The following is a 25,719-nucleotide window of genomic DNA, read 5'->3' as shown; positions in this document are numbered from 1 at the left end:
CCTGTGGACTATCTTCTATAAACATGCAGCACACAACTGTGGATGCACAAATATTACATTGAAATGTCATGGGTCTTCTCCACAATCTCGATGACGTCAAGAACTCCCGCATAGGCCTAATCCAAAGTTTCTGTGTGTTCAAGAGACACATTTGAGACATACGCAAACAAACTTTCCTCGTCATTAGATCACCTTTTTGAAAAGGCCGGGAGGCGGCTCTTGCGGCGGTGTACCGATAGTTGCATACAAGTCTGTAGCTTGTCAACATGTCGCCCTTCAGACGCCCTTTGAGGCAGTGTCAGTTCTATTCTTTTCAGGAAGTCGGTAACTGTAGCATCCATATTATCAGCAGCAGCAGCCTCTTTCTGTGTCTATATACTGCAGGACGAAGGCCTCTACCTGCGACTTCGCAATTACCCCTGTCTTGCGCTAGCTGATTCAACTTGCGCCATGAATTCGAAGGAGACTGGCTGGCACCTTCGCGCTCGTGAAGCGGCAGCCAATGGAAACAGCCGAAGTGGACAGTCCACTAAGTGGACTTTTACAGAATACCCCCCCCCCCCCCTGGTGTTGCGTGAGGGCAGAGGGCATCGCCGCGACGCCACGTCACCAGCGTGCCTCAACGGAGCAGATACGGCGACGCGACGCCGCGTGGCGAGACGGGTTGTCGTCGGCGAGGCCGTCGCGTGAAGCGCGCGTGCGGTTGCCGTGGCCGCTGCTGCTTCCTTGCTTTCATGCGGCGTCCTTGATTTCTCAGCGACATCCTCCAAATTATTCCGGTCTACAGCCTACATGCTAACGTAGAAACTGTACAAGAAAACAATAATAACCCGCGCCAATTTAATCGCTAAACTCGATAACATACCCCGCAGAAAAACTCCAAGACATTATCGCAGCGCACAACTCCAAGAACCGCTCAGCGGCGTTTAATTGGTCAGTAACTCACAAGAAGAGCATAGGTGTCCTCAGATGTTTCTTTTTTAGCAGGCTAATTGGTTCTTACTGAATTCTGTAGTGTACTGCGCGAAATGTAAATAGCAGGGTGTACATTTATTCCTTTATTCCGCACCTTGCGGTGCATACACTACAGATTGTTCAGTTAGCACCCCCTACATCTTTCTCATTGAGAAGGAAAAGATATTAGTCTGCAATTCCACGTGCCATTCGTCTCTGGAACAATCTACCTGATAACATAGTTGCGGAAACTGACCGCGAAAAATTCAGGCACTCACTCAACTCCCTTGTTAATAATATACTCGCTGTTTCGTTTTTCCCCCCTACATTTTCCATTACACTGTAGTACATTTGTTTACAAACTTATCGAGCTGTTTTTATTGTCCTAATACACAGCTGCATGTCATTGATATGTTTCTGTAATTTGTAAGCTGTGCAGCTGGCTGGTGTTTTTGCGACCTTGATATTATCGCGAGTTTACCATTTTTTATGTGTGTACTTGGTTCTATGCCCTCCTTACTCAATGTCCCATGTAGGGGCCTTGTAAGGTATTTTACAAATAAATAAATAAAAATATTGTAGGGCATGGTGTACGCTGCGTTATTTTTCTCTCTCGGCTATACAGAGTGTTAACTTATAACTAAACTTTAAAAAAAATATGTATTGGACAACTTAAGCGAATAAGACGAACGCTGTATCGTTCGTCTTAAGTTACTCAGGCTATTTTTGAAATGCGATGAGAGGGCTGCTTAGTTAAATGCGGTTTTGCAAAATTTCATTCGTACTCTCTAAATAAAGCCTACGTAGAAATTATTGGGCCCAACACGGAATGTCCTAAGGATTAGCAAAGTATAAGAGCTGGTAAGCCATATACACTATTGACTAATTGGACACATTATCTGCTGTAGAGTATTGGTGGTAAGAAAGAATATGGGCTAGGAAGTTTTAATACACAACGACCTAGCGGGGCGACATAAGGGGATTCCACGCCATTTACGAAAGAATAGCGCTCATTCTAATAAAACTAAATAATTATGTAAATTAAAAGCATTGCAAGCCTATGTGCCAGCGGTCAGTCGTGATTAAGCAGTCGAACAGTTTTGTGAGCGTGGTCAGTTAGCGATGAGAAAGGAGTAACGGGAGACTTCAAATGGAAAGTGAGGAAACTCCAGACTGGGGAACAGCCAATTGACAACCAGAGAAGATTCGTTCGTGCCAAAAAAGTTGGTTGCGATAGCTTGTTCCTGAATAGCAGTAACAGGAATAGGAAAACCATATCGGGGGAGCAAGAAATTAAATACATCTCGTGCTGTGCGTAGACCCGAGCTTTTGCAAGATGTACAAGTGTAAAGGGCGGTGATCACATGATAGTGAGGTCCAAGAGTGTCCTTAATTTGAAGGCAGAAGAAAAATGTTCAAAAGGAGGAATTTAGGCTCGCATATGCGAGGCGTTACAGCAGGAGAGATAGTGAATGCGACATATAACGAAAACAGTTTCGAAGACTACAAACGAAATCAGAGGTTAGACACTAAAACGGCGAACAGGTAAGCTTTCCTGAGTGACTAAGAACCTAATAAAGAGACGACAGAGCATCCAACCCCAAAAAACTTATCAACAAGAGGGAAATGAATGGCATTCGAAGATATTGCACTGGAAGCAATAATAATAATAATAATAATAATAATAATAATAATAATAATAATAATAATAATAATAATAATAATCAGCCCATATTTATGTCCACTGCAGGACGAAGGATGCGATCTCCAATTACCCCTGTCTTGCGCTAGCTGATTCCAACTTGCGCCTGCAAATTGCCTAACTTCATCACCCCATCTACTTTCCTGCCGTCCTCGACTGCGCTTCCCTTCTCAGGAAGCAGTAAAGAATGGGGGAAACCAGTACGAAGGGAATCTTGTCATTGAAAGTTAGCTGACGCAAGACAAAAGCGATTGAGGCTGCTGCTGGGAGACCACGTTTCACGAAAAGAGTGGCTCGTGCGTGACGCTGTGAAATTCGTCGAGATTGCGACAGGCCACCGCTCGGTGTGTACATTGTTGGGGGCCGGAATATGTGACACGCGGTATATATGAATGAACGCTCACAAAAATTGCTGTTCACGTTTTATAAATATTCTCGCGAGTTTCTGTAGCGTTGAGTAAGCTTTGTTTGGAAAAGCTATTCAATTTCCGTTTATATTGAGGGAAGTTCCGCAACGGTTGTCGTGTGGTGAACGCCGACGAAGGCAGTCGTGCTTGTTCGGCATCGAGTGTCGGAAGAACAGCCAGCCGTGCAGGTGGCGTCGGAGCCTCGCATTTGCTTTGAAGCGTTCAAAAAAATATGCTTATACAATATGGGTATTACAGGAATGTCACCTTCCGCATGCTTCACTCGAACGGACATCTTTGTGCGGGTTATGTTAGCCAGTAATCGGTGATATTTCTCTTTCGTCGCGTCGTTTGTGTATATATAAAAGAAAAAAAAAACGCGGTCTCCGTAGAATGCTCGGATATAGTGAAGCATGTGAAAAGGTTCGGTTATATCGAAAGAATTGCATCTGATGTAGCGAAACGTTTGCAAAGTGTTGGGTATATTTCGGGCAGCGGTGGTGGCAACACAGGACACCCGAAGGGTGCACTTCTTCTTGCAGCGTCGATTCTTACCCAGTCACCCGTTGCGGATACGTCTCGTACACCTTCAGGTCAACAACGGTGTTAGTTACCGTTTCTATTTTTAGTTTGCTGTTTAGAGAAATGACAATATTCTGAGGACCGGGCATCCCTAAATCGTAAATGCACTGCTCCGTCAAGAATAAAAAGAAAGAAAGAATATATTAACCAGCACCGGAAGTACGGTTCACTATGCGGAAAAGTCACGCAGGCCGTGGGGAATCCACTTCACAGTAAGTCCTTTCGTGTATACGTCTTTACAGCGTCTATATTTGCACATAAATCTGAACCCGGAAAGGCCAACTACGGCAGCGACATAAATGCATTATTCTCTTGTCTCGGCGTACCCGCGCCAATATGTTGGTGTCGCTGGGGCAATAAGTCAGCAATCATCGTCCAACCTTTGCGCTGCTTGGTTCCGCCTGCGCTGGTCTCTGCCGCTTTTCGAGTGTGCGCCCTTGGCTCTTCTTCGGCTTAATAGACATCTCGCGTGTGTGTGCCGCGCATGCCGCAGTGCGCAGGCAAAGTCCCTTGTGCCTCGAAGAAGCTGCGTGCGAGTGACTCTGTGTCCCGTGCAGGAGACCGAGTTCCTGGACATCTCCAGCATCCGGGACACGCGCACGGGGAAGTACGCCAGGACGCCCAAGGTGAGCTGGCTCACTCTCGTTTATTTATTTGAATACGTTACAGTGCGTTTGGAATAACTTAGACCGCGCCCAAGTTTGACACGACAATGTTAGTGCAAAGGTGGTTCAGGCGTTTGTGGGAAGAGGTCACTTGTGCAGCTGATGAGGGAATAAGCGCAGTATCCGGAGTCACACAACTTCAACCAGCGCCAGCGTACGCCAGAAAATGCATTTCTCTCTCTAAATAAGACAGCTGGGAAAATAATGCCAGTTCTAACGTCCCAAAACTTCACAGAGAGCAAGCCGTAGTTGGCGTCTCCGAATTAATTCTCACCACATTTAACCGAAAGTGCACTACAGGAGTTGTTCAGTACGCAGCATTCTTCGGCTTATCTCAGGTACGCTGCGGTAGGTCCCGCCTCGTTTCAGGCCTCTTCCATAAAAAGAAAATGCTGCGGGAGTCAGTGTAAGTGAACCTTTCTATAGCGTTTGCGTCAATTGATGGTAATTGCGGTGACGGTTGATGGCGAATGTTTAAACTATTAAGCCGCTCGATCCTATAAGAGAGTGGTGATGTTCTCCTTGCGTGCACCACTTGTGTTTGTCCACGTAAACCACAGAACACACAACGTTTGCTTGAGGCGTTGTGGTGGGGCACTGTCCATAGACTCCATACCCTGCGAGAAGGTTAGCACTGTCATTAAGTCACAAGGCGCATCGCATCGTGGGAGAAGTGTTTAATTGTGCTTTACTTGTCAAAACTACAATTCGATTGTCAGGTCGCGGGGGACTCCGGATTAATTGTGACCACCTGGGATTCTTCAACGGGCCCCTAAGTTGAAGTACACGGGCGTTTCGCCACCGTCGAAATCCGGCCTCCGGTCGGTGTCAAACCCTCGACCTCTAGAGGTGTTTTCCACTGGTCGATCTGGAGCGGCCGCCGTAATCTTGCAGCACGGCCGCTGGATAAAAAAAAAAAAAGAGCGGCCTGCCGCGTGCATCGAAAACGACATAGCAAATGCGTCAGGAACGCGCTTAGAACGCCGTCGCGCGTGCAAGCCGAAGCGTTCCATCCCACTCAGCTAGCGCCGTTCGGCACAGCCAAGCGGCCGACAATGCAACTACGGCCGTCATGTTTGCTCCCATAGCAGCGCGCCCGACGCGGCAGGCCGCACATTTAGGGGCGAAGCTCCTTAGGGTGTGGGTCTGTCCCTCCTCTGTAGTAGTAGTAGTAGTCGTCGTAGTAGGTAGCCACGTCTACTTTTATGAGAAAAAAAAATTCCGAGAGTTGTGGCCGTAGCGGAATCGAACCAGGGACCCCTCGCTTCTGAACGCGTGGCGCTAACCACTACGCCACGAAGCGCACATGGACAGACGCACCACGATGGCAATAAATACCCAACATTAACGAAAGACTGCGCGTTTCTAACGCGTTTGTGCTAGCGCGTTACGGCCCGTGCAAGAAGCTGGTGTAAGACGCTGTGGCCTCTCCGCCTTACCCCCGTATTCATAAACGCTGATGGCGTCGGCAAACGCGGTGCACGTTCCGGCATGTGTAAACGGCTGCGTAAGACGCTGTGGTCTCTTCCCCTTAGAGTACTGCACGTTTCTAACGCGTTTGTGCTAGCGTCCCCTTAAGCGGGAGATGGTGCAATTATAATGAAGGGCGCTGTTATAAAATAGGAATGACGTCACATATGGCGCGTGTCATTGGTGGAAGTCAATCGTTCGATTTAGTGCGGCGAGACTGGGCGAATTACACGGAAGATTGACGGTTTACCGATGATTCCCTCCGGAGCTTCGCCCACTCGTCATCATTCACCCCGTGGATATGCGGTGTTTTTTATTGCGATAGCCATTATATGGATACTTCAACCGGATTTCTGCCGTCGGCGTCGCTGTCGTCGTCGCCGTCGTCGTTGCCGTCGCCGTGAGGTTCCGTATAGATAAAATCTTCGCCGCGCGCCGTATGCCCGAGCGGAAGCGGGCGGGGACGCACGCTATCACGGAGAGCGAATGCACTCAATCTCCCATGCGCAAGCAAGGAAGGGGGAAGCCAGCGCCGGAGGGAGCGCGGGGGGGGGGGGGGGGCGCACTTCTACTCTGCCAACAACCGCGCTCGTCGCTCGCTCGCACCGTCGCTTATCTCCACACGGCTCTGACCTTTATGTGCCGTGCATTCGCCGCTCAGTTTCCGTTGAAGCGATAGACCGCACGTACCTTCGCCCGCTGCGGCGTATGCTTGCTGCCAGCGTTTTGACAGTCGTTGTCTGCAGTCATTTAGTGTGATCTATTCGTGTTTGTGCGTGCTCACACCACGCTTGTTCATTCAGTTCGTAATAGTCGGGCCACATTTTCCAACGCACGCAACACATGCAATGCTGCCCGGATCGGCAGTGCAGCGCTATAGGTGTGTCCCTTCGCACGCGCTGCCCACGGGAAGCGCTTCTCATCAACACCACCGTTTCACACGCGCCTTCTCGTGGTCATCGAGTCTCTTCATGTCGGTCTACTTACGCCGCAGCACACCTGCTTACTTAATCAGCTCATGTTTACTACAATTCATATTGCTACCAAAGCCGCTCACCTTACTTCGTATGACATTGTTGTGTTGCTATCGCATTCATTGCTTCGCCCTTAGGGCGAAAGTGTGACATTTTTTTTTATCCAGTGGCCGTGCTTGGAGCGAGTGCTCGGATTTCAGTAATCTGAATCTGCCAGCGGAGAGCAAAAATGCTCCGCAGCGCATCATACCGGAAGTTTTTGCAGACGTCGCACTGCCTGACTTCCTCTCTATACGTTTCCATCGCAACCGAAGTCGCCGTCGCACAATTGGGCGGAAGTGACGTGTGCCTCTCGTCCTATTTCCACCCGAATTCGCGCCTCGGCGGCGGAGCGAGTTGGTCCAAAACGACCAAGCGAAAGCGGGGGAACTCGCTCCAGGTGGACCAGTGAAAGACATCGTCGAGATACCGCGCCGGTTTATTTGCTGGGCGCCTAATGGCATTGTGTCGTCTTTACGCTGCGGTGCTTCAATGCGGCTGCACGCCCTGTGTCGATGCTCCGCAGGCCAAATTTTCGCAACGTTTATTTTATTGCGATAGCAATTATATGGACACTCAAAAGCAGATTTCTGCCGTCGGCGTCGCCGTCGCCGTCGCCGTGAGGTTCCGTATGACGTCATTTGGAGAAGAAATCGTCGCCGCGCGCCGAACGCTGTATGTGCGAGGGAAAGGGCGCGAGGGGCGCGTCTTTCACGGGGAGTGAACGCACGGCGGAGAACAAACGCGCGTTCTGCGCCGTGCTCGCTTAAGGGCTGCAGAAGTAGGCGTCTCTGTTCTCCTTCACAATCACCATGTATGTAGAGCAAACGCGCCTTCTTCCAACGAGCGAGAGGCCGTGGGGGAGGGGGAGGGAAGGGAGGCGACGTTTAGCTGCGGCACGCAGTGCCTATTTATATCAGAGGCTCCGGCAACAGTCACCAACGCCGCACGCATTTTGAGCGAACGCGGGCAAAACGTCGATGGCGTCGACAACAGTTCTGCGTGTTGTTGCTACCAAAGCCGCTCACCTTACTTCGTATGACATTGCTGTGTTGCTATCGCATTCATTGCTTCGCCCTTAGGGCGAAACTGTGACATTTTTTACAAACAGTAAGAGCGTACCGCACCTTGGATTTACACTTATCTGCTTAGTAGTGCACTGTTGCCACGTACTTTATCGAGCACACCCCAAACGACACATGCATTCTGACGTCGCAGTGTAGGCGAGCTGCCACGATAGTTGCTTCAGGGGTGAGGTTCACTCGCTTCGCGACGGCGTCGGTGGCAGCAGAATGGCATCCGGTGCTCTGGCTCCTCTCCGTGCTGATGCGCGTGAGCACAAATGCAGGCGCGGCAGCTTCTGCGGGCATTGTGGCATGCCTATAGGCTTCTCCCGCACTCCTGCCGTGTGCTCTCAACCACCTCCAGGGGTAAATTCGAAGCCTCGCTTTAGAAAATTCGAACGTCGGATGCTGGGATCGCACCTCGCGACTTTTAGTGGCACGAGCATCGAGTGGCACTTTTGTTTCTTGCGCACCACTTCCGGTTCACCTCCTGAGACAACCGGGCACGAAATTCAATATAAATCGGAAAATATAGAAAAAAAAATGTCACAGTTTCGCCCTAAGGGCGAAGCAATGAATGCGATAGCAACACAGCAATGTCATACGAAGTAAGGTGAGCGGCTTTGGTAGCAACAACACGCAGAACTGTTGTCGACGCCATCGGCGTTTTGCCCGCGTTAGCTCAAAATGCATGCGGCGTTGGTGACTGTTGCTGGAGCTTCTGATATAAATAGGCACTTGGTGCCGCAGCTAAACGTCGGCTCCCTTCCCTCCCCCACGGCCTCTCACGCGTCTGAAGAAGGCGCGTTTGCTCTACATATATGGTGATTGTAAAGGAGAAAAGAGACGCCTACTTCTGCAGCCCTTAAGCGAGCACGGCGCAGAACGCGCGTTTGTTCTCCGCCGTGCGTTCACTCCCCGTGAAAGACGCGCCCCTCGCGCCCTTTCACTCGCACATACAGCGTTCGGCGCGCGGCGACGATTTCATCTCCAAATGACGTCATACGAAACCTCACGGCGACGGCGACGCCGACGGCAGAAATCTGCTTTTGAGTGTCCATATAATTGCTATCGCAATAAAATAGTACAGTAAAAAAATTAATGGGTTTCATTGTGGATATGATATCAGAGCATAAGTTTAGTTACAAGTTGAGCTACCGAAGTGTCTGGAATAATTAAAATTAATTATAATTAACGCCGACGTGCGAGTGTCACTAAGAGGCACCTAAGTGAAAAATGAGGGTCGGCTACCGTTCTTTTTCTTATCCAGAATGGGAATGTGGCACAGGAGTCTCTAGCCGGAAATGTTCCGTACTTCTCTGTGCTGCAAACTTCGACATGCGATGTAGCTGCGTAGACGCCCCACACTGTGCGTCGGCTTGGACTTGGTTCGAATGCGAAGCATTCTTTGCCTCGTTGTTGGTACTTTGCGGTAAGTAGGCTCCTGTTCTGCCTCGCTTTAATGTGCAAATAAAATGCATCGAACCTCTGCCGTCGAGCACAGCAGCCCGGTGCCCTAACCACGATCGTGTTGTTGTTGTTGTTTTGATTATGCACAATGTTCAAAAGCCAACCAGCTCTTTGCCACTTCCTCGTCTTCTTTCCCTCTGGCAGCTCGCGCGCTGAAGCATCGTGTTAGACTTCGGGAGCGGCCCACTGTCCCCAGTAGCTTCCTCTAGCAGATTACGCTACGTACAAACCGTGCGACGTTGTACCGACCATGACCGCTCAAGTTAATCGTGCTTTAACATTCCCTCGGCGGAGTACAAATGGCATCGCCGTTTGAACATAGGTACTTAAAGGGGAACTGAGACATTCACCCAAATGTAGCAATTTGCTACAATGGAAACCCAACCGGGTTCCTCAAAAGGGTGGATGTATCAGTTTCCCTTTAATTACTTATCTCCACCTAGCGGATTTCCGCTGAACTATTACGTCATACACTTGCCTTTGCTTCGAGTTGTCGACAAATTCGACTTCGCCCTGCCATCTGCTAGCCGCCTGGTTAGCTCAGATGGTAGAGCGGCTGCCCCGGAAAGGCGGTGGTCCCGGGCTCGAGTCCCGGACCAGGACGAATTTTTCTTCAACTACGAGACTTTCTTTCGAGGAACCCGGTTGGGTTTCCATTGTAGCAAATTGTACATTTGGGTGAATGTCTCAGTTCCCCTTTAATTACTTATCTCCACCTAGCGGATTTCCGCTGAACTATTACGTCTTAACGTAGGTACGTACGATTTTTTGACACGTAGTCGCTGATGAGGTTATGATCCGTGTCTTTCTCGCTTACGCTCGTAAGCGAGAAAAGGAAAAGACAAGCAGTACGAAAGAGAAGGCAAACCAGTTAGAAAGCGAAAGAAAAGTAGGTACACACACGACAAGCTTCGCTTATACCCCCATTTTCTCGACAGGGGAAGATCTGGCGATTTCTTTAAAGCGAAGCTTTTTACGTATAGGCGAAATTGTTTACGGCTAAGCGAGATCGTCTGTATACAGAAAACTACCACCATCAGCATTGACTCGAGCGTCGTCTTCTTCCGCAGCTGGCTCGTTGGCGCCCCTCGGGTTGCGCTCGTGCTCGGCACGCGCTCGTGCCACTGCTCCCGCATTCGTCGTCGTCGTCTTCCACAGCTGGCTCCGTGGCCGCTCATCATTCCAGCGTAGAATTTCACTTCTATTCTGTTGTCGTAATGGGGAGGCCACGTTTACGGGGTATGAGCCTTTGCTTATTGGGGTATGCATGAGCCATTCATTTTCGTACGTAACGGACAGATTTAATTTTGAAGCAATTTAATTTCGGAGAATCGCAAGCGGCAATGGCGGGCGAATACTGCTAACCACGCCGCCGAGCTAAGTCGACACATCGAATGCGAGCGACAACGGCAGACTGCGGGCACACCGTCAGTGACGTTGTTCTCTCCGTCGCCGCCAAACGTGTGTGTAACCTCATAATTGAGAAATACTTTAATGAACCCTCGGGATTAACCCAGTGATAAACACCGGGGCCGCACGTTTCAGCTTCCTAGGTTAACCATCTTCACCGGGTGGAAGGGCCGACCAATGTTTTATTGCGATAGCAATTATATGGACACTCAAAAGCAGATTTCTGCCATCGGCGTCGCCGTCGCCGTGAGGTTCCGTATGACGTCATTTGGAGAATAAATCGTCGCCGCGCTCCGAACGCTGTATGTGCGAGTGAAAGGGCGCGAGGGGCGCGTCTTTCACGGGGAGTGAACGCACGGCGGAGAACAAACGCGCGTTCTGCGCCGATGATGATGATAAGTGGTTCTTGAGGGAAAGGGAAAGGTTGGCGCTATCTTCTGCAGCCCTTGAGGGAGCACGGCTCAGCGCCAATCTGCGCCGTGCTCGCTTAAGGGCTGCAGAAGTAGGCGTCTCTGTTCTCCTTCACAATCACCTATATGTAGAGCAAACGCGCCTTCTTCCGACGAGCGAGAGGCCGGGGGGGGGGGGGGGGGAGGGAAGGGAGGCGACGTTTAGCTGCGGCACGCAGTGCCTATTTATATCAGAGGCTCCGGCAACAGTCACCAACGCCGCACGCATTTTGAGCGAACGCGGGCAAAACGCCGATGGCGTCGACAGCAGTTCCGCGCGTTGCTGGTGCTGCTGCATGTCCAAATTTATACAGCTGATAAAACTACTAACCTTACTCCGTATAGCTCTCTACAAATTTGCTATCGCAATTGATGCTTCGCCTTTCAGGTGAAACTGCGACAATTTTTTATTCCTGTCTCTTAAAGTTTTGCCTAACATTTTTTGTTCCATCGCTCTTTGAGCGGTCCGTAACATGTTCTCGAGCTTCTTTGTTAACGTCCAACTTTCTGCCCCATACGCTACCACCGACAGAATGCAATGATTGTACGCTTTTCAACCACAGTGGTAAGCTCCCAGTCAGGATGCACTCCAGCCTATGTTTTTTCTTGTGTAAATTTACTTCTTATGATCCCCTGTAAGTAATTGTATATATGCTGTAAAGAAGAGACGAGACAAGCGTCCCTTTGAGCTGCTCTTCTGCTTCTCTCGCAGTGCAAGCGCCCCAGCTCAAATGCCGCTTTTTTTCTTCATTACACTGCGCCACGCTGCTGCAAATGCTCTGGGAATGAGAAGTTGCCGAAGATGACTCTGGCGGGCGGAATTGGCTGTTTCGGGACGGTCGCTGCTGAGAAAGCGCGTCGCGAAATCCTGGACATTGAAGAGCGGCCCGGCCGGCCGCAATGACGTGCCGCGCAAGTAGCGTCTGCTCACTCGTGGGGTGCATCTTCGCCGTGTTGCCGCGGACGATCGAGCTTCGCCAATGCACTCGAATTGTTCGAACTCGGCGAAATGCCGCGTGCCACCGAGTCAGGCATGTACGACGATGGAACGAAGGGCAATTCGTGGTCACGTGGGTGACTACAAGAGCGCTGTCGTTGCGCACCGGGAGGTGGTTAGTTCCAAACACGGTACAGCTGCGTCTGCGCCGAAACCCGTGGTCTCTGGGGCCGCGCAGGAAGGTCTTTGATAATGATTATCTCAGCTGTGTTGGTCAGTTCGGCTTGCTTGAGCAAGGTGTCGCTGAGCACGGCGCGAAGGGTTGTGCCTTCGGCCAGTGGCTACCCTGAGTACCGGAGATGTGGCACCGGAGGGCCAGGAAGTATCTCGTTTCCGTGGACCCGTCTCGAGTGGTAGAACGTAAAGCACGAGAGAAGCCGGTGCCTCACTATGCCTAATCATTGATGAGCGCGAAGGCCGCGTCAACAACTGCCGTGGTTGAGGATAGATCTTGGGCTCTTTGGAACCCTGTTTATATCGAGAAATTTAAGGGGCGGAAGTTTACCCATCGCCCTCGATGGTGAGCCGAACTTCGCCAGAGAAGAGGTTATCAGCTTCCAGGAATAGGTCGGCGAGCACGTCCTCGAAGACGGGAACCGCGGCCAGGAACTTACTCCATGTGGAGTCGCAGGTCGAGAGCACCGATGGGCAGCACGAAGGCTCGAAGAGGTGGCTCGGTCCACGGCTGGAGTGCGTGTACGGCGTGACGTCGCAGCAGGGCCCTGTGCTGTATCCACAAGTGCCGTCAACGCGGACACGGAATGTTGGGAGCGGGCGCGTTTGGCATTGCATGGTCTGTCGCAGAGCTTGCGGACAGTTCCTATAGCCGTGGCCCGTGCGGTCGCAAGAAAAGCATCCCCGTTGAAGAAGAGCCTGAGAAGTGGAGCGCTCGGGGGCTGGGCTTGCCAAACGCGACTTGCAGTATCCTGCTGTTCCGCTGCCTTCCGGACGAAAGCGTGCAGACTGGGTTCCATAGGCTGCACGGAAAGGATGGCCGCATGGGTGGGATCTCGGATCTCATCGATGATATACTGCCTGGCCGCAGGGGAGGACGCCCAAGCAAGGTTGTAATTGCAAGCTTCGAGAAGGTCGTGGCGGGATCGCATCTCCATAAAGTGAATGTCGTAGCTCCCCGGAAGTGCCTCAAATGTGGACATCAACGCCGAAGCTCCAGTTTGCCCATGTAGAATATTGGCGGCTCTTCGGAGCCGCTTTTCCTCGAAGGATTTCTGGAGAGTAACTTTCCAAGAGTGTTGGAGGGCAACAGAGTGCACGGTGCGGACCCAGATGGCAGGGTCTGCCGAAAAACGGTGGAGCTCGGGATGTGGTGCAAGTACGGCGCACCCGATGCCAGGAAATGAAGGAGCTCGCCATGTTGTGGAGTTGCTGTGAGAGCAAGACGATGGTCCGAGCAAGATCGCCGGTGTTGTCCTGCCCTAGATCCGTTGTGGAGGCCTGAGCGCTGTTGACGGAGGGTGTGGCGGGTACTTGCGGCGCTAGTGGGGCAGCAGGGTCCACGCCCAAGGCATCCCTTCCCAACTCGGAGGTTGAGTCAGTCCTAGGTAAAGTATCCTCGACAGTGTTCCCTGGCAGAAGAGACCTGGGACGGCGAGGATTCACTGGAACTGCACTTAAGGATGCATCACCTTAAGGCCGGTTCTTTGTCGACTGCGCCATTGTAAGGAAGAAACAAGAGAGGCAGATTTGGTTTGATTTGGAACCTGTGGCTATGGCTCAACCCACTACGGGGGATCGGTCATGACGTGTCTTCGCCTGGCAACCCAGCTGCGACTCCAGGACTTGATCCGGTACTCTAGGCACGTGAAGTGTACGTCACGTGCCTCACTTAAATGATACCGTGGAGCGAACAATAAACGTTCCATTTCTATGTTCACCACGGAGTTGTTTTGTGTGCCATGTGGCGACATATCAGTGGCGAAGAAGGCGAAGTCGTTGGGTCCACAACGCATGGAAGAATGAGCCTACGAGGAGGAGGAAACAACTTTATTTTGGTAATTTGGCTTAGGGAAGGGGGGGGGGGGTGGCTACCAGGTGATGCCTTACTGCCACCTCCTCGGCTCTTTTGATGACTCGAACTTGAACCTCTAGGTTCGGGTTCATGAGTATAGCTTCCCACGCTTCAGGCGAGGGAGCGGTCAGGAGATCTGGTGGGGGGTGATCTACCCTGCAGTCCCAGATGAATACGCCTGTTGATATAGGCATTTCCTTGTTTTTTGTATCTTACCATTGTATTGTATTTTGCGCGTTCTCTTGTCTTCTTTCAACGTTGTTAATTTTGCTGCTTTAACCCATGGCTTGCATACATTTTTTTTTTCAATTTGAACCGAGGGTCCCGTTGCAGTCTTTGACTTTGGGACCCTCGTCTGTATAGTATCGTTTACATAATCACTGTATTGAATGGATAATAAACTGAAACTGAACTGAAAGAGGCTATGGACCCACATAATGAGCATTGTGGGTCTGTCAAGTCAGAGTAAAAGTGTTCGTACATCTGTGGCTTGGGAAAGGAGTGCGTTTGGAGTCGGCGCCAGGTGACTTCTTGTCCCTTGGTGAGCTTGGGATTTGGTGGGGGTTTTGTTCATCTTGGGGGGCGAGGCGGTAGTGTTGGGCAATATCGTGGTATGTGTTCAGTGGCTCTCTGACCAGGCCCCCGGGTCAGAGACGGGACCCACCGCTCGGCTGACAAATCCTCGAGCACACTGGTGGGCTGCCTCTTTCCCCTGGTTCCCTGCGTGAGCCGGGACCCATATCAATTCAATTGGGGTGGGTTCTTCACTATCTTGTTGTTTGGGGGAGAGTAGGGGGTGCAGTATTCGTAGCGTGGCTGGGGCCACGATTCCACGTGCAAAGTTGGATATGGCGGTCTTTGAGTCGCTGATTTTGGTTGTTAATGCCGCCGCAGCAGCGAGGGCAATGGCCGCCTCTTCTGCCTGCGCCGCGTTGAGGGCACGAACAGAACAGGCCGTCCTTGTTGGTGTTGCTCGGACTGGTTGTTGTCATGGTTGTTGATCTTGGGAAGGGAAATTACGCTGATTGCGTACGTGTTGTTTGGCAAGGAATAGTGAGCAGCGTCGACGTATGCTGCTTCGGAGTTGGACCCGTGGGTTTTGTGCAGGGCTTGAGCTCTTGCTTTTCTTCTGCCGTCGTGATGACCTGCCAGCATGTTCTTTAGCAGTAGCTTGATGACGAATCTCTTTCTGATGTCGGGGGGAATGGTGGCAGGATCGTTGTGCGTTGGTGATACTCTGTGCCGGATGTGGTCCAGGATCCAGCCTGCTTGCTTCCCTGTAGTCGGTGAATGTGCGCCGCGCAGTGTGCTTCTAGAAGCTCTTCCATGTTATTGTGTAACCCCAATATTAGGAGGGGCTCGGTAGGAGTGGTACGGGTGAGCCCCAGCGCCACCTTGTACACTTTGCGAATGAGGCGCTCCAGTTGTGCTCTTTCGGTATGCAGTAGATGTAGGTAGGGAAAGGCGTAGGTGAGCCTTGAGATGACAAAGGCGGGGTTGATTTGAAGAACGCCCGTGTTCGACAGCATCGAAAGCACATGGGCGACCTTCAAAATTCGACTCGAGGTGTACCTGGAAGTGCAATAGATAGCAGATGAGTCGAAAAGACGCGCCATCTTCATATTCAAGGACGATGTCACCCAAGGCAAGTCAATGCCCTTACATATCAAGAAGTCATCCGATACTTACAAGACTACTATGCGCCGTAAATCTATGAGATCGCCGCGAGTTACGCATTCTTGTGCGAACACGGCAACCCGGCGAGAACTATGCAAAACCTCGTCGCGGAGATTCGGCGTCTGGCCGAGCAGTGCAACTCTGGGATCTCTCTGCAGCGCATGCTGCAGGATCGAATCGTCTGCGGGGACCGTTCGGCGTCATTTGCTGGCAAGACGTGATCTGACTTTGACGGAGGCAGAAGAAACTCAGAATGCAAGCGAGAAACATGCTTTCCTCGGATCAGGGGTTGGTCCTCTTGACGAGAGTGCCTCCTCGGGAAGGAAGACCGCCGCCGCGTCTCCGACGTTGCCAAAGATGCCGCAACGACATGTTACTATCAGCAAACTGTATGTCGGAAATGTGGTCGGTGTGGACATATCGCCCGGGTGTGCCGTTGTGGAACCTGAGGTATTAAGCCTCGCGGTAAAGCTACGCCATGTTCACTGAGGCCGATGATCGGTCGCGCAACCACGAATCACCCTCGTATCATAAGAGGCCAGCAAACAAAGACACCAAGGATATAACGTAGGGTAAATTAGTACATGTATTTACTAATTGAATGAACGAAATTATAGAATAATGGAAATGAAGTGCATAAGAAAACAACTTGCCGCAGGTGGGGGAATGACCCCACGTCTTCGCATTACGCGTGTGATGCTCTTACCTGTTGAGTAGAGTGTACTAGACAATGGTCGAGTGGGCCGAACGGCGCTCTGCCGCTGAGGCGCCGCGTGTCGGGCCACCCGCCGCTGAGGCGCCACCCATCGGGCCACCCACTTATGCTCCAGTGAAGAAGAACTCCAAAGAGAACTTCTTACGGTACGCCAAGAACTGTCCAATAACGGCTATTCGGCTGCTTTTGTTCGCAGAATCGAAAAACGGGTGATGAATCCTCAGCCATCCGAGAAACGGGCTTATCAAAAACGGGCCAGCATTCCCTACATACCCGGTATCAGCGAAGCGCTTTCAAGGATATTTTCAAAATATGACTTACGCATTGCGCATGTGCCATCTAACAAGCTCCGCAGCAAAGTTGTCAACGTGAAGGACCGCTTACGAGACGAAAAGTTCCCGGGGGTAATCTATAAGATCCCGTGCCAAGACTGCAACTTTTGTTATATTGGCGAAACAGGAAACTTCATTCGACGACTGAAAGAGCACAAGCGCGATGTTCAAAATCACCGCCACGTGTACAACGCACTGGCGGAGCATGTGCACAAGAGTCAGCGCTCTATCGCTTGGGAAAATGCTGCAATCATGGCTAAAGAGAAAAATCCGACAACGAGACTGCTGCTTGAATCTCCGCTGATACAGACGACGCCAGATACCGTTAACAGGACAGATGGAAACATGCAAGTTTATGCCCGTTCATTACGTCATATACTGCATATTTAACTGGACAACGATGCTACGTCCGCTGCATTGTGAACAAGGAACCTGTACAGGCTCCGAAACGTCAAAACACTTTTTTGACTTGGTCAGTGACCGTAATTTTCATTAACCCAACATGCTACCTGACCAGACGAGCTTTCGTCGAACTCTTGACTGTGTGGGAAAATAGTGCGAGGGCGCTGCGAGCGAACTGGATTGGGGCGGAGACGCGCTCCGCGGCATATTCAACGTACTTTCGCTGCGGGCGCCGAGGCCTATTGCACATAGTACGCTCTTAAAATAGCGCTTTATTTCAACTGCAACTTTATGTTTACACCATTTTGCCAAACATATATATTTGAGGCATAGATTATACAACGCGACGTCTTCAATTTTGCTGTCGTTGTCAAGCGCGTCGTCTGCTAGCGAGCGCGCGTTCGCTACGCGGACGCTGGCGGACGCCCAGTTTTTCTCGCAGAACCTCTGTGCAGTACATTTCTTAATGGTTTTGTTGCTTCGGTGCGCCCATGACTCTTGACGGCCGGTGCCAAATGTAGTTTTAGCCAGGTGAACTGCTGTTTTTACCACTGTCCTCTAAAGGTAACTGGTATCTCCGCACCATGAAGGCTACGTAAGAAAATTTTATTATTGGTATCGTGTCATTTTAGACGCGCTTCTTGTTGGTGGGTATTGATCAGGCACAATGATCGAAGAAAACAATATTAGAGAGAAATAAACCAGGTTTATTAACTGCGGGGCGCGAAGAATGACCAATGTATTTCTAGGTAATTAAATCAAAGGGTACATAGACATATATATTTATGATATATATGTGTAAGGGAAAAAATAACAAATATTCTAAATGCAATAATTGAAAAAGTGAGAACTCCCAACCGGGGGGGAATAAGCGCACGTGTTTGCAGTAACAAACACACTTATTAGTGAATACTGGAAATAAAACTCTCATTCGCAGAAATAATATTCATAGCAGGCAAAACCATCTTGTATATATATATATATATATATATATTGTGTGTGTGTGTGCGTGTGTGTGTGTGTGTGCGTGCGCGCAAGTGTTATTATTATACTCTACGACGCCGAATAGTCAATTCCGTTCGAATGTAACGCATAGCAGCACTATTGAAATCTCAAAGGTGAGTGACTGCATGCACGTCAGGACTGTTATTTCGAATGATTTTGCTGCCGGAGAGTCGTGGCTATTGCACAGAGGCACAGTTCCTGAGATAATTAACGGACGGGTGTTACTAAATCCTGCTTAACAAGTTCCTAGCTCTCATTCAATATAAACGCCCCGTTTTGAGGCAGCCTGTAAATCTGATAACTTGATTCAGACAAGGAAAACTTTTTTTTTGACAGTCTCATCATGTTTGCACCCCATTAAACTGAGTGCCCCATATGGTACCACAGTTATCTTCTTCAACGAACGCAACAGCTCTGCACATATATCTACGTGTATGTGAGACATGCCGTTCCTTTAATTGTTTCATTATGGTCGTTATGATAGTGCACAGGATAACTGAACGTAGCCGTTTATAATATACAAGCTGCAGGGTTGAGCGGTCATACATTTGGGAACGGCATTACATTTACGCATGAAATATGGGATAAGCGTAACATGTTTTTCTCGGACATCAGACTCGAGAATAAGTTTTCTTTACATCCCTAGGAAAAAGCCCAAGAACGCAGTGACGTGTTTTTTTTTCTTTTTTTTTTTTAATTAGCACAAGTTCTTCGATTTTACGTGGCAAAACCACGATATTATTATGAGACACCCGGTTTAGTTTTCACCACCTGTGGTTCTTTAACGTGCACTTAAATACAAGTACACGAGTCTTTTTCCATTTCGTTCCCATCGAATTCCGCGACCTGGACTGAACCCGCGAGTTCCAAAATTAGCAGCGCAACGCCGTATCCACGATATAGGCAATAATTAGGCTACCGCGCAGGCTTTCATTTTTTTTTTTTTCTTTTTTGAAGCATCGACTGGCAAAAAAATTCCACGTACGGCTTACGGCCAAAGATTAGCATAGAGAATGGCTAACTAAAACCGTTTGCGGCGCTCGAGGCCCGACTGTAATAAATGACCCCGTACCAATTACTCCGCATTCTGTTGTTACGCGAGAAAGGCGGAAACTTGAATGGAATGTTGCACTGCAGTTTACTTTTATTGCGATAGCAATTATGTGGACACTCAAAAGCAGGTTCCGTATGACGTCAATGGAGATGAAATCGTCGCCGCGCGCCGAACGCTGTATGTGCGAGTGAAAGGGCGCGAGGGACGCGCGCTTTCACGAGGAGTGAACGCACGGCGGAGAACAAACGCGCGTTCTGCTCTGTGCTCCCTTAAGGGCTGCAGAAGTAGGCGTCTCTTTCCTGCTCTACAATCGCCATATATGTAGAGCAAACGTGCCTTCTTCCGACGCATGAAAGGCCGTGGGGGGGAGGGGGAGGGAAGGGAGGCGACGTTTAGCTGCGGCACGAAGTGCCTATTTATATCAGAGGCTCCGGCAACAGTCACCAATGCCGCACGCATTTTGTGCGAACGCGGGCAAAACGCCGACGGCGTCGACAACAGTTCTGCGTGTTGCCGGTGCTGCTGCATGTCCAAGTTTATACAGCTGATAAAGCTGCTATCATTACTCCGTATAGCTCTCTTCAAATTTGCTATCGCAATTGATGTTTCACCTTTCAGGTGAAACTGCGACAACTTTTTTTTTTTTAATCTATACCAATGCTTCCCGTAAATCTAAGTACAAGGTGCCGGATGGGGCAGATATGCTTTACTTGTTTGAAGCGGCAAGCAGGAACGTTACATATGTTGCTTCGTCTGCGTTTCGCAAGACCTACTGATAGAAAACTATATGCGCTACAATACACACTAGAGATACCTGCTGCTTGAAGAACGAGAAAAATATTTGTTCTCCAAAGGGAACCATACAATAATATATAGAATAAAAGCCGACACTGCGGCCGTAATGTACGCGCAATGACCGAGCGGCATTAAAAAAAAATAAATAAAGAAGATAAAGAAAGGAATTTATTCTTAAGGCATAAATACATGTCATATGCAAATATGAACCCCATTTGATCGGTCTGAACGCAAATACCAGCGCGCGAAGTAGTACGAATGACCCTGCCGAGCAGCATCGCCAGCAGTTTCCAACGGCGCGACCTTGATGCGGCCCAATGATGATGATGATGATGATGATGATGATGATGATTTATTGGCATCCCCTTTGAAACGGGGTGGTGACAAATAGTCACCTAGCCTGCTTGATTTAATCAGGTATACTACACATGTTCTTTATCTCGCATTTTTGTATACCTTTTTCAAAAATTTAGCTTGTACCGCTGCCTATATGATTTTAAGAGATCAGGTCGTATCCATCTTTTCCCTGCTTTTTTTCCACCAGTACTCTAATCGTCTCTTGCTGATCTCTACGGCTGATCTGTTTATGTTTCCTTCCACTCTAAACCCAAGCGCTTCTGGGAGTTGCACGTTACCTACGGTTCTCGCTGGGTGGATCCCGTCGCATTCCATTAGGATGTGCTGAGTGGTCTCTGGATCTTTACTGCAGCATACACATGTCTCATCTAGTTCCGAATATTTGTTCCGATATGTTTTCGTCCTTAGGCAACCGGCTCGAGCCTCAAATAGCAAGGCACTGCCCTTTGTGTTATCGTACAGATTTTCCCTTCTAATTTCTTTCTTCTCATTCTTGTAAATCTCCATTGTCCTTTTCGTTTCCATTCTTTGCATCCAATTCACGGTCTCTATTTCTCTCACTTTCTTTCTGATGACCCCTGGTTGTCTATTTACAGTTTCGATTATCCTGTACTTGGTTGCCAACTTCCTTGACCTCTTCCTCCATTCTGTGTCCACGCTTTTCATGTAGAGATACTTGTGCACTTTAGCCGCCCATTTATTTTCATCCATGTTCCTGAGCCTTTCTTCAAAACTAATTTTGCTTTGTGCTTCTCTGACTTCAAAAGAGGCCCAACCCATGTCTCCATGCACTGCCTCATTTGTCGTATTACCGTGTGCTCCCAAAGCCAACCGGCCTACTGATCTTTGGTTAACTTCTAAACCCGCCAATATATCCGATTTTAAGCATATAATGGCATTTGCGAATGTTAGCGCTGGCACCATTACTCCTTTCCAGATTCCACGCACCACCTCATACTTATTGTGGCCCCACAGTGCTCTGTGTTTCATTAATGCTGCATTCCGCTTCCCCTTTATTTTCAGATTATCTTGGTGGTTGCTTGAGTAATTCTTTCCTTCGTTTATGTGTACGCCGAGGTACTTATATTGCTTCACTATGGGTATTACTTGCTGTTGAATTGACACCACGAAGTTACTCGTGTGTTCATTAAAGATCATAATCCCTGATTTCTCTGTGCTAAACTTAAGGCCTAGATTTGTCGCTGCGTTCCCACAGATATTCGCAAGTATCTGTAAATCTTTTTTATTGTCCGCTAGTAGCACAATGTCGTCTGCGTACATCAATCCAGGGACCTTTTGTTCCACTTCGACCGCAGCGCCGCCCCAGTATTTTTCCACGTCGGGCGCTTCACTGCAAAGCATGCGCCGCCCCAGCCGCTCGTCCCACTCGACCATATTCTAGTACACTCTACTGTTGAGCTACCACGCGCGCAGCGCTGTTTTCAAAGACGCCAGACGCCGATTCTCAAAGAATGCAGTTGGCAGAGCGCCGGTCGTTGTTGTTCCCTCCTACCATGGCTCGTATACCCACGAAGGGGATTGGCCACACTGGATTGATTGAAAAGTGCACCCACCAGAATACCAAAAGGGGTAAAAGCAGAAAATCAAAACGGAGGATTAGGCAACTAAATTATAACACAAATTTTGAGAGGGCCTATACATAGGAAAAAATGAAGTGCCTTACAGTCTGTACCCTAGCAGCGTAACCTTCCGGACGATTCAATGAACTTGTGCAGAGCAGTAATCATCTACCCATGGCTTGTGCCTAATTGACAGGCACCAAAGGACAAAATGTTTTGTGTTGGAAGGGCTAAATCCAGATTGCCATTCGGAAATATGAGGAACATTCTGCGCAGGGAGGAGAAGCGGCGGCAAGAAAGAAAGAAATGGTCAATATTTTCTGGCTCATTACAAAAAGAGCAGAGGTTAGTTATGGATAAACCGGATCTATGAAGGTAAAAATTTAGGCGCAGAACTGTACAACGGAAGCTTTATAACGTCAGCTCGCTTTGTCGTGAAAGGCTCGTGTTCCACGGAAATTTTAGATGTCGAAAATTATCTGCGAAACGTAGGGATGATTCATTACAATTTAGAAATAAAATGCGTTTAAATCTAGCTCATGTTATAAAAGAGAAATCAGGAAGAACGTTTAAGACAGGACCATTTAGTGACGACGATGCGAGCGAGCCAGCTGATTGGTTTAAAAAGATTCGACTGTGTCCGGGAACCCAGACAAAAGCGGGCACTGGGAGCTGCTCTTCTTCTTCTTTCGCCCCCGCCGTGCAAGCGCGCCAGCTCAATTGGCGCTTTTCTTCTTCATTACAATACCTATGTATATACAACCCAACGATCATCATGTCGCGCGTCGAACATTGATGCCGCTACCACCATACCATCGTTTTCAACATGGCCGTCGTCATGTGACTGCCGTCTCACGCGTACGTTCGCCATCTGCACTCACACAACTGCACACAAACACATTGGTCTACCTGGTATCGCTTTGCGTAATCCGAAATAATGCTAGATGGCCAGATACCTTTTAAAAAATGCTTCTCATATCGTCGATTTGCACAGTGCGTGGGATCTGCATTTCGGCATAGCTTGTTAGCAGTTCGTATTGACCCTTTTCGCAGAGCAGTTTGTTCTAGAGAAACGAGATGGCGCTCACGGCGGCGCCCCCCCCCCCCCCCCCCCCCTACCTCTCCTCAGCGACCACGCACGAATACGAAACCATTACCGCTTCTACCTTGCTTCTGTGCGATCAGCTGTCGGAAATCCAACTGAGTTTTCGCTAACACACTGTGCTCCAATCATGCTAGATTGAATAACGTGTATTGAAGACGTGTGCAGTAGTTGGCTACAATGGGTCTGTGTGGCCAAGTTCGCGGACCGCTGCTGCAACTGTCCGAACGTGTTACCGGCACTTCGTGATGTACGGCTTTCCTCGAGGGTACAGAAATTTGCTCATCCGCCATCCTTGTATCGCTAACCTTCAAAGAAAGGGCTTCATCCCCAGAACGTCGGCAAGAGTGAGTACCACTCGGTAAACAATGACAAAGGGAGTAGCGCCGCTTCCTGTCATAGTAAGTTTCGCGCACGTTATCTATACGCATCTGTCCCAAATGGCAGGAAAACTTACGCCCACTCTATCGCCGACGTAACAAGAATAAGTGAATGGGCGCACACTTGAATATATGGGCACTGTATACGCGCAATAAATAACGGACTACACCTATGGAGCACGAATGGTCGAAGCTGAATGTTTCGTGACGGTCCGCAAGAGTAAGCGAGTTCCTAGCTGTAATATATATTTGCTACAAGGTATTACAATGTACAAAACAGCTACGTTTCAAGCCTTGTGCGCAGCAAGAACAAATCTATCGGAACTGAGCACACCCGCGAGCGATTAGGCAGAAAATAATCAGAGTGGCCGCACCGAGGAACTTCACTGAGTCAGAAACTGACAAGCCCCTGCTTCAAAATATTTGCCGAATAAAGAACAAAGAGGAAAACACACTAATCCTGACTGAATTCATAATCGGAAAGCTTGGATAGCTTGGAATACATATTTAACCCCGCTTTTAGAATAAGCACCATATACGCTGCTTGCGCCGTTTGGACATAGCTTAATGAGCTCTGAAATCGCTTTTACATGTTCTCTGAAGCTGTGATCAAAGCTTCGTGTCGTCCACCTAGTCACCGTCTACGATATCTCCGAAAACAGAGGTTTTGTAAACCGCGCCGGCGTCATTCACTTCCATTGTAAACAAGGAGGCAACGGAGGCAGTTGAGGCAAGCAATGGACGCGTCACCACGTGATCAAACAAGGCAGCACCCACGGGATCGCCGCGAAAAGGGTCAATACGCATAAAAGATCGGGCTCCGCTCGAGTGCTATCCGAGTGTGCGCGAATAGCCGAAACGCGTCGTGTGCGAGGTGTGCCGGGCTTCCGTCTGGACCAGTGGGCTACACCCACTCACCCAAAGTCACAGAGGCTATAGTTGAAGACGTGTTGAACAATGTGCGGGATGGGCCCACATTTTTCTTACACGCTAAGATAACTGGAAAGAAAACTGGTCTGACAATGCCAAGAATGCTACTCGCCTAAAAATTAAATGACGTCAAAGTTGTTATCTGTTCAGTATAGGAACACAAATATTGCGTGGGGTTACACGTTTTGTACGACTACATCATGTAGGCACATTTGTACGTGTGGCCGTTGTATAGCATTTAATTAAGCCCTTCGGTAAACCTTCGCTTATCCTTTTTTTTTTCCCCAGTGGCGCGATTTTCGAATAGAAAGCTTGCCATCCCGATTGCGAACACAGCGGGTGACCCTGACGTCCGATTGCCGTCGGTCCTGACGCGCACCCCCCGGCGGGGTGCTGTGTAGTGGCGCAGCTCGTATTCGACTGCTGCCAGGCGGCCGAGTGCTCTCTACGCAGACAGCTCCATAAAGGCGGGCGGTTTCTAGATTGCTCCGCGCCATATTTCACCCCGTTGTCTCCCGTCTGGAGAAAGGGCCGAGGATACGCGGGAGGCGGAATCGCGCGGCGCCATGTTTTGTGTGCGCTGAATAAACGCGCGCTTTCGCAGACGTCGTAATGTTCCTTGCGGGACAACGGGAAAAAAAAAAAAAAAAAACAGCGGTCGTCTGCTGAGGGTTTCTGCACTGTTCCTGTGCTCTCGGCTGAAGTTTCGAGGCGAGGCGCCGTTTCGGACAGCATAATTCACTCAGTGCAGTGGTTGCGGGTCACTTTGCAACCGCCGCGTTGCGGTCAAGCTGGTCGCCCTCTTTGAATAATATGCGCTTATTGCGGTTACCATGCTTTTACGATTACTTAGGGATACAAGTGCCGCAGAGGCGCTGTTATCTGCGTCATAGTGTTGGATTGACATCTTTCTCGGAGAACGAGGACACGTAGAACACGTGACTGGCAGCGTTTCCTCTGTCATAGTGATTGAATGTTTACTATAATAGCGAGAAAAATCGTGCTTTTCTATTGTAAGTTTGTGAGGGCTTCGCCGTTTCCTTTCCCGCATAAAGGCAGACAAGAGTTAAAGGCGAGAAGGCCTGCCCCCCCCTTTTAGTAATCCAGTTGAAACTCGCATAAGCTGGGCATGCCACGCCGCGTCGGCCTCGACGTATGTGCAAAGCAATACGCTGGCA

The 25,719-nt window shown here is 49.5% G+C and overlaps 2 protein-coding genes across 3 annotated transcripts in view; both read left to right on the top strand.

Moving 5' to 3' along the window:
* Positions 1-25,719, top strand: part of LOC119458699 (uncharacterized) — a 604,514-nt gene that overhangs the window by 303,749 nt on the left and 275,046 nt on the right. The window lies entirely within an intron of this gene.
* LOC119459342 (1-phosphatidylinositol 4,5-bisphosphate phosphodiesterase classes I and II-like) overlaps positions 1-25,719 on the top strand; it is a 343,616-nt gene that overhangs the window by 122,872 nt on the left and 195,025 nt on the right. The window contains exon 3 of the mRNA XM_049671676.1: positions 4,203-4,271. Within this exon, the coding sequence (XP_049527633.1) occupies positions 4,203-4,271 (69 nt within the window). The remainder of the gene's footprint in view (positions 1-4,202; positions 4,272-25,719) is intronic.

This window comes from Dermacentor silvarum, chromosome 7 (genome assembly GCF_013339745.2).
Source record: "Dermacentor silvarum isolate Dsil-2018 chromosome 7, BIME_Dsil_1.4, whole genome shotgun sequence".
Taxonomy (NCBI): domain Eukaryota; kingdom Metazoa; phylum Arthropoda; class Arachnida; order Ixodida; family Ixodidae; genus Dermacentor; species Dermacentor silvarum.
The sequence above is the reverse complement of the archived record's forward strand: the minus strand, read 5'-3'. Positions and strand labels throughout refer to the sequence as shown.